The sequence below is a fragment of the Loxodonta africana genome, chromosome 1 (assembly GCF_030014295.1).
Source record: "Loxodonta africana isolate mLoxAfr1 chromosome 1, mLoxAfr1.hap2, whole genome shotgun sequence".
Lineage (NCBI taxonomy): Eukaryota > Metazoa > Chordata > Mammalia > Proboscidea > Elephantidae > Loxodonta > Loxodonta africana.
Window position 1 is genome coordinate 164,910,866 of NC_087342.1, and position 13,006 is coordinate 164,923,871.

Below are 13,006 nucleotides of genomic sequence, written 5' to 3' on the forward strand. Positions count from 1 at the left end.
GCACCAAAATCTGTTCTGTGTATTACTGCCTTCTTCATTTCCACCTTCCATTTTATCAAAGGTCCAGAATACTACGTTCACCAGACTTATCAAATAAATCCTGTAGGCTTTAGATTGCTACTGGGTATACATATATGTCAGGGCAATGCTAGCGTGAGGTAAGGGACCTAGTTTTACTTTAGGTAAAGTGGCCTTTGTCCTTGGCTCCAGAGAAATAATCCTTGAGGTAATTGGTGTGCCTTGGTCAGGTTGCACTTGAGAATTTGTGCTGGCAAGCGAGGGCTGACCAGACCAGAAAAAACTTACCTAAGAGGCTGATATCAGGCATGATAGCCTCAGGAGGCATGATTTAGCAGGACTGGTCAATAAAAAGTCCTGAATACAGAGTCTCAAAGAGCTTCCTGGTTGGTGAGAACAAATGCTTTTGGGAGGGTAGCGTGTCCCTTGGACATGGAAGATTCACGCCGGAAACGCTCCAAGACCTTGGCCTATGTGTCTCTTCAATTATATCCTTTTCATATGCTAAATTTGTAGTCATAAGTGTGGTATGCTCTTTGTGAGTTCTGAGTGTAGGTCCAGCAAGTTATCAAACCTAAATGGGCATTGGGAGCCAGTGGGTCTGAAAGTAAGGGTGGTTCTGGGTGGCTAGGATCAGAGAGAGAGAGAAGGTACCATAGGAGTGGCTGGGGACGATAATGGAGAAGTGGGAACGTGAGGACTGAATCCATCTTTACATTTGGGGAATTGGATTCATACTGATTATTGTTGCACAGCTTGGTTAGAAGGCTTTTGCAATAATTGATTTGGAAGATTTTGATAGTTTGGTCCAGTGTGTTTAAGAGTTTGTCGTTTTGGGGGTATATTTTGAAGGTAGATCCAATTGATTTGCTGATAAATTCGATATGAGATGTGCCAGAAATAGAAGAATCAACTATGGCACCAAGGTTTTTGTCTTGTATCTGAAGTAGGGGCAACTGAGGGAGAAGCAAATTTGGAGGATGGGAGGATTAAGAGACAGTTTTTGAATACTATTAGTATCTACTAGACATCAAAGTAGAGGTATCAAATACAAAAATGAATGTACGAGTCTGGAGTTCAGAGAAGTGATCTGACAGGAGTTGTATTTGGGAGCTCCCAGCATGTAGATTATGGTCCTAGCAGTAAGCAGGATAATTCACTTAGATGGTTTAAATGAAGATACTTTCATAAAGAGACCACTCACAGGACTGAGTGCAGAGTTTGGGGTTCAATTAAGGGCTGTCAAGGCGCCTACCTGCAGCAATCCTTGGGGTTCAAGTGAGAAGTAGTTATCAGAGCCGAGTGATAAAAGGGTTAATATGTGCCAGGACCACTACAAAGTGATTCATGTGCATTTTACAGATAAGGAAGCTTGGAAAATTTAAATATTTTGATTATAGTCATGTTAATGAGCTGGGAATCAGCTCAAGGTCTGCCTGACTCAGACTGCCATGCCACTACATGGTTCAGAAATTTGACATCAGGCTGCAATGATAAAAATTAACCTATGGGGTTTCAGCTTTTATCTGTGACTTAACTGCTAAAGGCTGTTCTGGCATTGCCAGTTAATGACTTCCCTAATCAGACACTCCTGGGAGGGTTGTGTTTTGCTAAATCAATGTTGTGAACATTTGTGGTGAGGAATTTGCAAAGAGGAACAGGGCAGAAGAAAAAAAAAAAGTATCTTAGCCAGATTCTCCTGGAAGGTGGGGGAAGGGCATCAGGACAGAGTTTAATTAGATTTCCCAGGGCAGTCAAAGCAGAAGAGTAAAGTGTGTGTGTGTGTGTGAGAGAGAGAGAGAGAGACTGAGCGTTAGCGTGTGTTTCTATGCACATATGTGTGCATATTATGTGTCCAGGAGAGTTTTAACGAGAGAAAGTGGCATGGGAAAGTTAAGACTATCTGAATAAAAGCAAGTTTTCTCTTCTGGGAGGAAGAGTAAAAGGGTTTCAGGATTTGGAAGTGTTTGAGAAGAGAATACAGGGTTTTTATGAGTTGCTTTCAGACTATAAACTTGCACACCTTTTAAATGTTTCTAGTGGGTATTATAAGGATCAGAATTCCTGTTTGGGCTCTACTTATTTGAATGCACTGTGCCTGCCTCAGGGTTGAACCATGTCAATCCTGGCTTCAATAGAGAACATGGTGCCTAGAATGGATGGCCTGCACTGCATTACTTTCCATTTGGAAGCACAGAAAGAATTTGCCATCAACAAAGCAGTATCATGGATAGGATTTGATAACACTAAAAAATAAGGAGTTCTTAGCACAAGATGCTACATGCCTATCCTACCACCAAGGGTCAAATCCCTTAATGAACTAAGCCCCTGGACTCAAAACTGGTCTCAAAATCCTTCCCAACACAGTGCTCCAGGTAACCACTGACAATCATTTGACCCTGGCACCCTGGCATGTGAATTAGAACTCATTGGCCACTTAGTTTCCGATATATCAAGCCAAAGTGTTTTTACATTTTGTGAGTCTTGAATTCATTAGGTTCTGTCATACTTTAAAAATACAACAATTTTCAAAAAGAAAGGCAATTTCTTTCTGTAGGGTTAAGGTTAAAATTTGAGGATGTTTCCCAAAAATTAGCCCTCTAATTTTATTTTACATAGCTCTCTTTCCCTCTTCTGATAAGGTCAAAACCATTTCCAAAGCTTCCTCTTACATTCCCTTCCTCTTCTAAACTCCAGTTTTCTTTATTTCCCACTTTCTCTGTACTTAATGAGTCCCTTTTACTCCCAAGAAGAGGAAGGCTGATAAGAATTTAGAGGCAGAATTTTTTTAAATGCCAATTTACCATCCCCATCAAAAGCCATTACATTCTAATAAACGTAAGTCCTTGCAGTACCATGCTTTGGCTTCTCATACTTTGGCCTTTTCTTACCTGAGAAAAGAGGTGATGAGCAAACATTGAATGCAGACAAGTCATATCTGTATAGCTTATTATATAAAACATCTGTGAGGAGTCTGAGCTTCCCCCAAGGCCAGGTTAACTCAAATGATAAATAGAGCCGATGATTAAGCCAGGTGTCAAAGCTCTAGTTTGTGTTGCTGTGGAAATGGATACCTGGATATGAGAGGAAACCTGGGACTCCCTTCCTGGAGCCAAGGGAGGCTGGGCCTGCTGGCAAGGTGCTACGATTTATCTTTTTGGAAGAGTGTGTGCCAGCTGGAGTGTAAAATGGCAAAAATGGCTCCTTCTGGATTCTCCTTAAAAGCTAAATTGATGGCAACTTCTGAAAACAGCAGCTCAGATCTCTGTCCCTTTAAGCTTAAGATAAACCTTGATTTTGGCTACCGCTAAAAGAACTGAAAGTAGAAAAAGGTTAAAAAAATATATACTCAGAGTAAAGGAGTTAGAGGGAATAAACTGTTACTCATCTACTAAAATAAGGGGATAATTGCAAATCATCTTTGTTAGAAGATTTTCAGGAACCCATCTGTGCAGATTGTTTCTTTTTTGTTATCAGTACGTCAACTAATTACATTAGGGAGAAGGGAGCATTTTAATTAAAAGATCTTTTTAAGGAGTTATAATTCCACTCTGTCATTAAATAACTCAAGTGGGTGCCAAATTTGTTGAAGTAAATGATATTTCTGAACATTACTGTTGAAAATTGTTTATATTAACCCCATTTTCAACAAAGTAGATTTTGCCCTTTATTACTTCTAATAGATTTGTTCATTTATTTCTCCATTACAACTAAAGGATTATAGGACAGGGCCACATATAAACCATCCCAATTATTTTGGAAGCCTTATTTTCTTTTCTTAAAAACAAACAACAACAAAACAACTCTTTAATCTTACAAGGCATGCACGTTTATTTGTGCATAATGAACTTGATTACGGTAATCTTTTCTGAATTTGGCCTTTTTAAAATGTGATGAATTATGGAGGAAAGACAATTGGGGGGTGGGGGTGGGAAGATCAATAGAGAACCACAGAAGGAAATATGTAGCCAATATTGAAATTAAAAGACATTCCTGTTGCTTAAGCCCATTTTCCTTTGGATAAAAATTCCATCCACATAAATTAAATTATTGGTCTGCCATCTAACATCCCATATAAACTAGGTGGGTAAACATGCATTCTTTGGATCTGTTGAATGCCCTGTCTATTTTATAAACTCTCTTCCATTTTTACAAGGTATTTAAATAACAATGCATGAAGGGATGTCAGGGGAAAGGATCTAGATGAAAATCTGGATAAATGTGTAGCAATATCACGGAGACAGAAAAACAAAGTCTTAGTAGCCCAGAAAGAACCCGAAGCACTTGGTGAGGAGGTGATGGAAAGCCAGAATTTAAAAATCATGATTCTACTTTCAGTATTCTAACAGCTCTCTAGATATTTTCTGATTGAAATGCTGAACCATTTTTATTCCAGAAATTGAATGTAAAAAGCATTATAGAAACCACTTTTGTATTAAAAAAAAAAAAATGCCAAAGTCAAACTATATCTCATGCAGTTGGAGGCTAAATAGATACAATTATTCCCATCATATTTATTCATGAAATAGTGTCTTGTACATAGTAGACATGCATTAAATATATATTGAATGAATGAATGAAGACAAACATTTACTCAAATTCTCATGTAGGAGATGGCAGCTCCTACGAGCAATAGTTTTTTTTTTTTTTTTGGAGCTCTTTTTCTATATCATTCCCCAGGGAGACTGGCAAATAGAAGTCTGCTACATTAATGCCAGCAGGGATGTATATGTGTGAAGAGACTAAGTAAACATTTATTGTACCTGATGGCTCAGTGGACTATCCACATGAGCTCTTAAGAGTCTTGAAAACACTTGGCAGTATTTATACTTAGGATGAACTCTACAAATACTATTTGTGGATTTTATACTTCAGAAAATGTCTATTTTTGTGTCAGTCAAGGTTTTTCAATTCAAAACCTTTGGGCTTATCTGTAACTATATACCTCCTTTTCTAAATGTAACAAGTTAATCTCTTGAAACAGTCTTTACAATTTTGATAATGTTAGTTTTTCTGTCTAACTCAGTGTCAAAATATCTTCCAAGAACAAATTAAGTAACCAGCACATTTTTTTTTTAATATGACATTGTTTCCATTTTAACAATATAAATGATGACAGCTGTTACTTATTGAGTGCATCAATATATGACCGCTCCTTTCTTGGTGTTTTATATATTAATACCTAAATGGTTTTACCCTATTACAGAGAAGAAGAAAGCAAAGCTAAGAGAGAGAAAATACCATATGCAAAGTCACACAGATCATCTGTCCCTAAACTGAGATTCAAACCCAATATGCAGGCTATTTCTACTATGACAGATTAAATCCCCCAAATTTATATTTCACTCTCACAAAATCTTGTGAGATAAGTAAGCCAAGGGTAGCTTTCTTGTCTTCATTCAGCTAAGGTTGATAATAGAGCAATCTGAATTTTTTAAAAATAATTTTATGAGAATGATAGAAATTTAGAGCTCAGAAAAATTTAGAAATAATATAGATTAGTAATTCTTAGGCTTTTTGGTTTTAGGACTGCTTTACACTCTTAAAAAATTATTAATCTCGAAAGCATTTCAAATATGTGCTTTTTTAATCAATATTTACCATATTAGCAAATAAAGTGAGAACATTTTAAGAATATTTATTACTAACTTAATAACAATAATAATCCCTATACTCATTCACATAAATAGCATATTTTTGTGTAAAATACCTCTTTTTTTCCAAAACAAAAATACTAGTGAAAAAAGTGCTGTTGTTTTACATTCATGTAATTCTCTTTACTATTTGGCTTAATCAGGGAGGCAGCTGGATTCTCTTATTTTCTTGTTCAATCTGTTATGAGATTATACATGTCCTATAACCTTTATAACCCATGAAGCACTCCTCTGCACACACCTGAGACAACGAAAGTGGAAAAAGTCAAATAACCTCTAATTATTATTATAAAAATAATAAGACTTTAGGGATGCTTTTGGTAAAGTAACAGGCTTCTGTGTATCATGCTTTGAGAATAGCTTATCCAGATTAGCATTAACAGATATGGGGACTGAAATGTCCCGTTAATCTGTTACTGAGCTAAAGTCTGATGATAGATTAGGAAGGATTTGATGCTTTCCTGCAAGGGTATTAGATCTGAATAGAACAGATACTAAGCAACATCATGGAAATACATGGAGATGATTTTGAGGGAGTCTGTATATGGGTATTCTCACCTCCTCTTACACCTACTAATGGCACAGTAATCTACTTCCACCACCTACTGAATTTGCTCTTGCCTGGGTCAGCAATGATCTTGTTAAATTTGATGGTCATATTTTATAAAGTGTTTATCAATATTTTTTGCCTTTTAGCAATCCTTGACATGGCTAATCACTCCCCTCATTTTAAACACTGTATTGACATGATCCCCTCACAATCTCACACTCAGTGAAATGCACCATCTCCTCCTACTTGCCCACATTAGAAATGTGCGAATATTCTCTAACTCAGTCCTCTCCTTCACCATGTCCTATCGATCTTTCTCAAAAATATTTCTCTGGCCCATCTACTTCTCTGCTTTGCCACTGCACTGTTTTGCCTTGAATAATTGCCTTACGTTTCCTAACCTGCCTTTTTGCAGCTGCCCTCTACCTCTTCTTTCATACAGTCTTAGCTCTTACTATCTATTTTTCATACTGAGAATCTGATTTATTTTTTCAATTGTAAAAATAGAACACAACTTTTGAGAACTTTCTCATGTGTACAATTCAGCCAGACCAATTACATCAATCAAGTTGTACAGTCATCACTAATTTCCACTGCCAAATTTTCCATCCTCATAAGCACAATGGAGATTTTGAGTGGGCAGTTTCCACAGCCATGTAAGGTAATTTATAAGGTCTTCTTTAATAGGGCCCATATCCACCTCTCCAAATAGCACTTGTCACTACTACTCCCTTGCTTCTAAAGATTGCCCATGCTCTTTCACCTCCGTGCAAGTATACAAACTGTTTCTTCTTCCATCCATCCCTTCCATTCATTCTCTTTTTTGTTCTGGTATTAACATTATCTCTTTTAGGATAATTTCCCTGAATCTACAGTTCTTAGTCAAATGATCTTATTATATGGGTCCTCAGCAATATCTACTTTCTACAACCAAGTATTGTTTACCACTAACTCTTCATTTTTAATTGCTTACTTGATAACCTGTGTCCCCCTGTGTAATTTTAGCTTTGTCTGGGCAGGAGCTTTATCTATTGTATTTTTCATTGGATCCCAAATATCAGAACCATGCCTAACTTATAGCAAGAATTTTGCAAATACTTGTTTGATGCATGAGCAAATGGATCGTGTCATTTTTTTCTTATTCTTACAGGCAGTTGTACTTGTGGTTTCCTGACTCAGTTTAACTTATAAGGTTTGAAATCATTCTTTGAATCAATTATTTTATGGACCTATAATACTAGATAATGTAATGCATTTATTATCCTGTATGACTGCTATGCCAAAGTGATTCAATGAATGACTCTCACATGATACTTACCTGAAACTATGCCTATCATTTGAAGTTGACTTCACACTTTAACAGCCAGAAAAATCACCTGGGAGGATTGTTAAATTACACATGCGTGAGTGCTATCCCCTGAAGATTTTGAATCACTTGTTTAGGTTTTAACTAGCTCCACAGATTACTGTCACACCTCCCAACATTTCGACACCACTGCCTTCTTACTGCAACTATATATATACTGGTTTACTAATAAAAAGGAGTTAAAGAATTTTACCACCCTTTTAAAATTCATTCTAATTTTATTGCACAGCACTCCCTTGTGCAATGAAATTTATAGACTTTTATACATTTTTGGAGGATGTCATGGGCCCAGCGTCAAACTCTACTACAATTAAGCAGGTGTTATAAGTTCAAATATGTATTTACCCTTTGTACAGCTCAATGTTAACACCTGCTTTCATTATACATATGTTAACTCTTCAGACTGGATTGTATTATCTTTAATGGGTACGTTTAATGTGAATCCATTATGTAGTATTTATTTTACTATAGTTAGTAAATATTTAAGTTTGTATAACAAAATGGGATAATAGTACTATGCTGTGTATTTTATGCAACTGTTATTTGTAGCATTTGAAATAACGAAATTCTAAAATTACTTAAATGAAGTAAATTTTGTGGGATGATATTTTAAAAGGAGGAGATGCTAAATATCTGTGTGAATTAACATATTTTTAAAATTGTGTCTTATTTAAGGATGAAAATATTGAAAATTGGTCATTATTAATTTTATCATTAATTATATTACCCAGTGCCATCGAGTCGATTCCGACTCATAGCGACCCTACATGACAGAGTAGAACTGCACCATCGAGCTCCCAAGGAGCGCCTGGTGGATTTGAACTGCCGACCCTTTGGTTTAGCAGCCATAGCGCTTAACCACTACGCCACCAGGGTTTCCTTAATTATATTATAACATTTTAAAGTGCTAATGACATTGCATGCATGAAGTAATTTATTATTTATTAATAAAACTGAATGAAAATATTCCTAGCTCTAGATTTTATTCTTGAGATCTTGTTATTTTAATACATAGTAGAATTTTAATAGTAGAAAGGTATATTTTATTTCTGTTTCCAAATAGAGTTAAGTAATGCACATAAAGAGAGAACAAGAAGAAAAACGATTCCAGGTTATTATTATTTGTCAAACTAATATTCATGGAAATTGTTTTCAGGAAAAATAGAAACAGAGTTAGAGAGGTAGAAATAAGATAGAGAAAAAAAGGGTTGGATGAGTGGGATAATTAGGAGGAGGAGAAAAAAAAATTGCTTAATTTGGCCTAAGCAAGAATAGAATTGGACAATTCCTTTTTATTCCCACACACTTTTAGATATTGGGTCTTTTGTATCAGTTTTTAAATTGGTTTCATTACTTGAAGGCTGCATAAAGGAATAAATTCAATAATTTTTCTCTCTTATTTAAAAATGCATAACAGTTATCTGATCTATTGAAAAAGTATCCATTAATTTGATATATTTTTAAAACACATAATCAGGAACTATTGCTCTAGGAGAATGTTTGCTTTACTAATGTCTGCATATTTATTTCTGAAGTTATTGTCATATCTAGAAAATAATATGAAAGAAAGTTTTTTTTTTTTAAAGTAAATAATTTTGGTTCAGGCTACTTAGAATCTATTGTATAAAAGAAACCTATTTCACAATTGCGTATGCACTGAGTTGTGTGTACAGATTAGTCATTGTAGCATTACCTGCAAAAGAAAAACAGATAAGAAGTAACCAGGATCTCTAACAATATGACAGCTACATAAATTATGTTCAGTAGAAAACTCAGTGTTCATTAAGAACAAGCTACAACAATAATCACTGACTTACAAGGATCTCTAAGATATTGTCACAAAATAATCATTAATGTAAAATATAAAATAAATCTGTATGGGTAAGTGTATATAATATGTTGTGGAAGAATAATATCTCAAGACATTAGCCCACTAAAGAGTAGAAATGGTATATGAAGGGATACTGGTATACTCTATATCCTTTTATATATTTAAAATGTTTATAGGCAGGTCCCAGATTATGAATGAGTTCCATTCCTAAATCTGTCTTTAAGTCAAATTTGTATGTAAGTCAGAACAGTTAGGTATGGTTCATATCTAATGGCAGTTAGTCAAATGTTTGTCTTAGCATATAGTGTGTAGTGTGCCTTTCTGTGCATAAAAAATATTTAAGAAACACTTCCAGATATGCTAAAACATCTATAACATAATACAGTACTGCTGTCTTAGTCATCTAGTGCTGCTATACCAGAAATACCATTAAGTGATGGCTTTAACAAAGAGAAGTTTATTTCCTCACAGTAAAGTAGACTAAAAGTCCAAATTCAGGGTGTCAGCTCCAGGGGAAGGCTTTCTCTCTCTGTCAGCTTTCTCATCAATCTTCTCCCAGACTAGGAGCTTCTCCACTCAGGGACCCCAGGTCCAAAGGATGCACTCTGTTCCCGACACTACTTTCTTGGTGGTATGAGGTCCCCCTGTCTCTCTGCTTGCTTGTTTTATATCTCAAGATACATCCAATCTTGTAGATTGAGTCCTGCCTCACTAACACCACTGCTGTCCATTCTCCCTCATTAACATCATAGAAGCAGGATTTACAACATTTAGGAAAATCACACAATACCAGTAATACCCAGCCAAATTGATACGTATATTTTTGGGGGGACATAATTCAGTCCATGACAATTACTAATAATGTTTTGATGCCCATCACAAAGTAATGCCAGTTTGTTATTATGAACAATTTTATGTGCCTTGAATTTTTAATATAATAGACTTTAAGGGGTTTGGTTCATTACTATGGGCTGTATGTAGACAGTGTTCATAACCCAGGGACTGCCTGTCCATTAACTTATAGTCATGCCTTTTTTAATCACTTGAAATATATGTTAAAGAATATCAGAAAGTATCATTTTAACAAATATTTTAACAAAGATTTTAAATATTTTAACAAAGATCTATAGTGCTTAAGTGGAATTTCAATGGTTGTACCATGAAATGCTCATGTACGTGGTCAAGAAATCATGCACTTTAAAAAGTATGTTCTGTGATTGTATGGCTCTCTCTTTTTTTCTTCTCTCTAATAATTACTTTTATTTCCATTTTCTTTAAAGGCCTCATTCGTTTGCAAGAGCTCATCAAAGCTCCATCAAGATATAATCTTCGACTCAAAATCCGTCAGTTACCTGCTGATACAAAGGATGCAAAACCCTTACTAAAAGAGATGAAAAGAGGCAAGGAATTCCATGTAATCTTTGACTGTAGCCATGAAATGGCAGCAGGCATTTTGAAGCAGGTAATCATTAAGTTACGTACATTCCTAGCGTATTTATGGTATTCGTGTGGTCTTGTTTTTCTATCAACATGCTATTGTCATATAGTCCACTAAAACAGAAAATCAGATATGTCACCTGGATGTAATTTTATAATAGACTGTCTGACAATTGCTTACATTTACTTGTTTTAAAAGAAAAATAGTATAAATATTGATGATTTTCAAAACAGATCAAATTATGAGGTTATTTTCACATAGCTACTTAGCTATAATACAGTTTGTTAATGTGAATATGTTTTAAGTTTGTTTTGTACTGAAATGAAGGAAGAATCTGAGTCAACAGTTGAGTGGCTCAACCATTACAGCAACCACTAGGAAAAAAGAGTAAAAGATAAAATTCTATTTACCTGCCAAATACTATGAGATACCTTACATATTTGATCTTATGTCATCATCACCACAATCAAATGAAATATGAGCTATCTCCACTTTACAAAGGAAGAAACTGAGTCTCAGTAAGCTTATGTAACTTGATCAAGCAAATAGCAGGAATGGGATTAATTCATATTCCACCTAGTGATATTAACATATATTCATTTCAGATAAAGCACTGCCCACTTTATAAAAGAAAAAAAAAAAGATCATCCTAAATCAATCAAACAAAGCAATTCATAGCAGTAAAATCCCTTAATGATACTTCAGCCATTTTCAGACCTAACAATAACCTTAGATCACCCATATTTTACAAAAAAGGAAACTGAATCTGAGAGCTGAATGGCTAGTACAAGACCATTCACTTACTATATGGTAGAGTTTGGATGCATTTGAACTCAAGTATTTGGACTTTGTTTCCCAAGCTCTTTTATGCATACTGAGCTGATAACATATTGATTTGGAATTAATTGACCACCTGAGAACCTCTCATGTATAGGATAAAATATCACTACTGGAGAGTTATGCATATTCAGATGTCAAATTATATTCCATAAAATTTAACTGTCAACGTAAATGCCTGTTGTAAACATGGTTATTTTATTAAGCAGATGTTTGTCCAATCTTCCGATATGGATGTTGGTTTCACGATGGTAAAATATTTAATTGGGTTTGGAAAATTGTTCTAGTATTATATTTGGGTGATAAAGCATATGAGGTTTTTTTCTTTTTGGTAAATAAATAAAATGAATATTTTTCGTACAATCCTAAAACAGTTCCCAGTCATATTTAGAATACACAGACCTGGAAAGGCTGCCTTTTATTTGTGTCTGGAGTGAGTGGCATTCTATTTGTTATTTCAGTAATAGAGCTTTGCTCTGCTTTCTCTAGGATTCCAAAGAGTATGTAAATAATCAGTTATCTTTAATTGTTTTCCTTTCTGGTTGGTGAGAGTACCCATTACCTTTAATAGAATTTCCATTTTGCCTTCTATTGAATTTACCTATTAATTTATACTTGTTTTCTTTTGTGTACACTGGTCTGTTCACAAAAGGAAAACAAAATTAAGATAATATTTAAAACACACACGATAGGACAAAATTTACATAATTTTAACAAGATTGGTAGATGAAAATGAGAACAATAGTAGGATGAGAATATAAAAATTAAGCTGAAGTCAGAAGTGACATTATTATATAAAATGCATGCTCTCAGGTCCTGTAATACTAGCTAGAGGTTGACCACGTGTATGGCATTTTTTCTTATTTTTTCATTTTTTAATTCACCTAGTCCCAGAGAACATTTGTCTAGACACTAATTCAAGAAGAAAGCAAGCAGCTTCCCTTTAGTAAATGCCTCAACGTCTTAAATAGGGCTCTATTTTATGATTTATGGTATTTTTATGGTTTTTATTTCCTTAACATTAGCTAATGTTGGGACCCCAAAGAGAAGGTATAGGAAAGGGAGAACAGGCATAGATGAGCTTTTGTCAAGTCTGGATTAATTCAAGAGTAAATATTAGGAGTGCCTGGAAAAAGTGATGAATTTAATTGGGTTAGTCTTATTTACTTATTTTTTTAAATTAACAGAGTTTTTGTTAACTATTGAGCAGTAGTGAATTTGAAGTTGTCCTGCCTGGAAAATACCTATACCTATATCTATATTGCTGTAGGCACAAAACCATGCATACATTTTAAAAGTGAGTGAATTTTGG

General features: G+C 34.9%; 1 protein-coding gene across 5 annotated transcripts in view; it reads left to right on the top strand.

Annotated features, from left to right (window-relative positions):
- The window catches only part of GRIK2 (glutamate ionotropic receptor kainate type subunit 2), a 771,122-nt gene that overhangs the window by 303,967 nt on the left and 454,149 nt on the right, over nt 1-13,006 (top strand). For all 5 annotated transcript variants that reach the window (XM_003404322.4, XM_023543384.2, XM_064289255.1 and 2 more), the window contains exon 4: nt 10,700-10,881. In XM_003404322.4, coding sequence (XP_003404370.1) covers nt 10,700-10,881 — 182 coding nt within the window. The remainder of the gene's footprint in view (nt 1-10,699; nt 10,882-13,006) is intronic.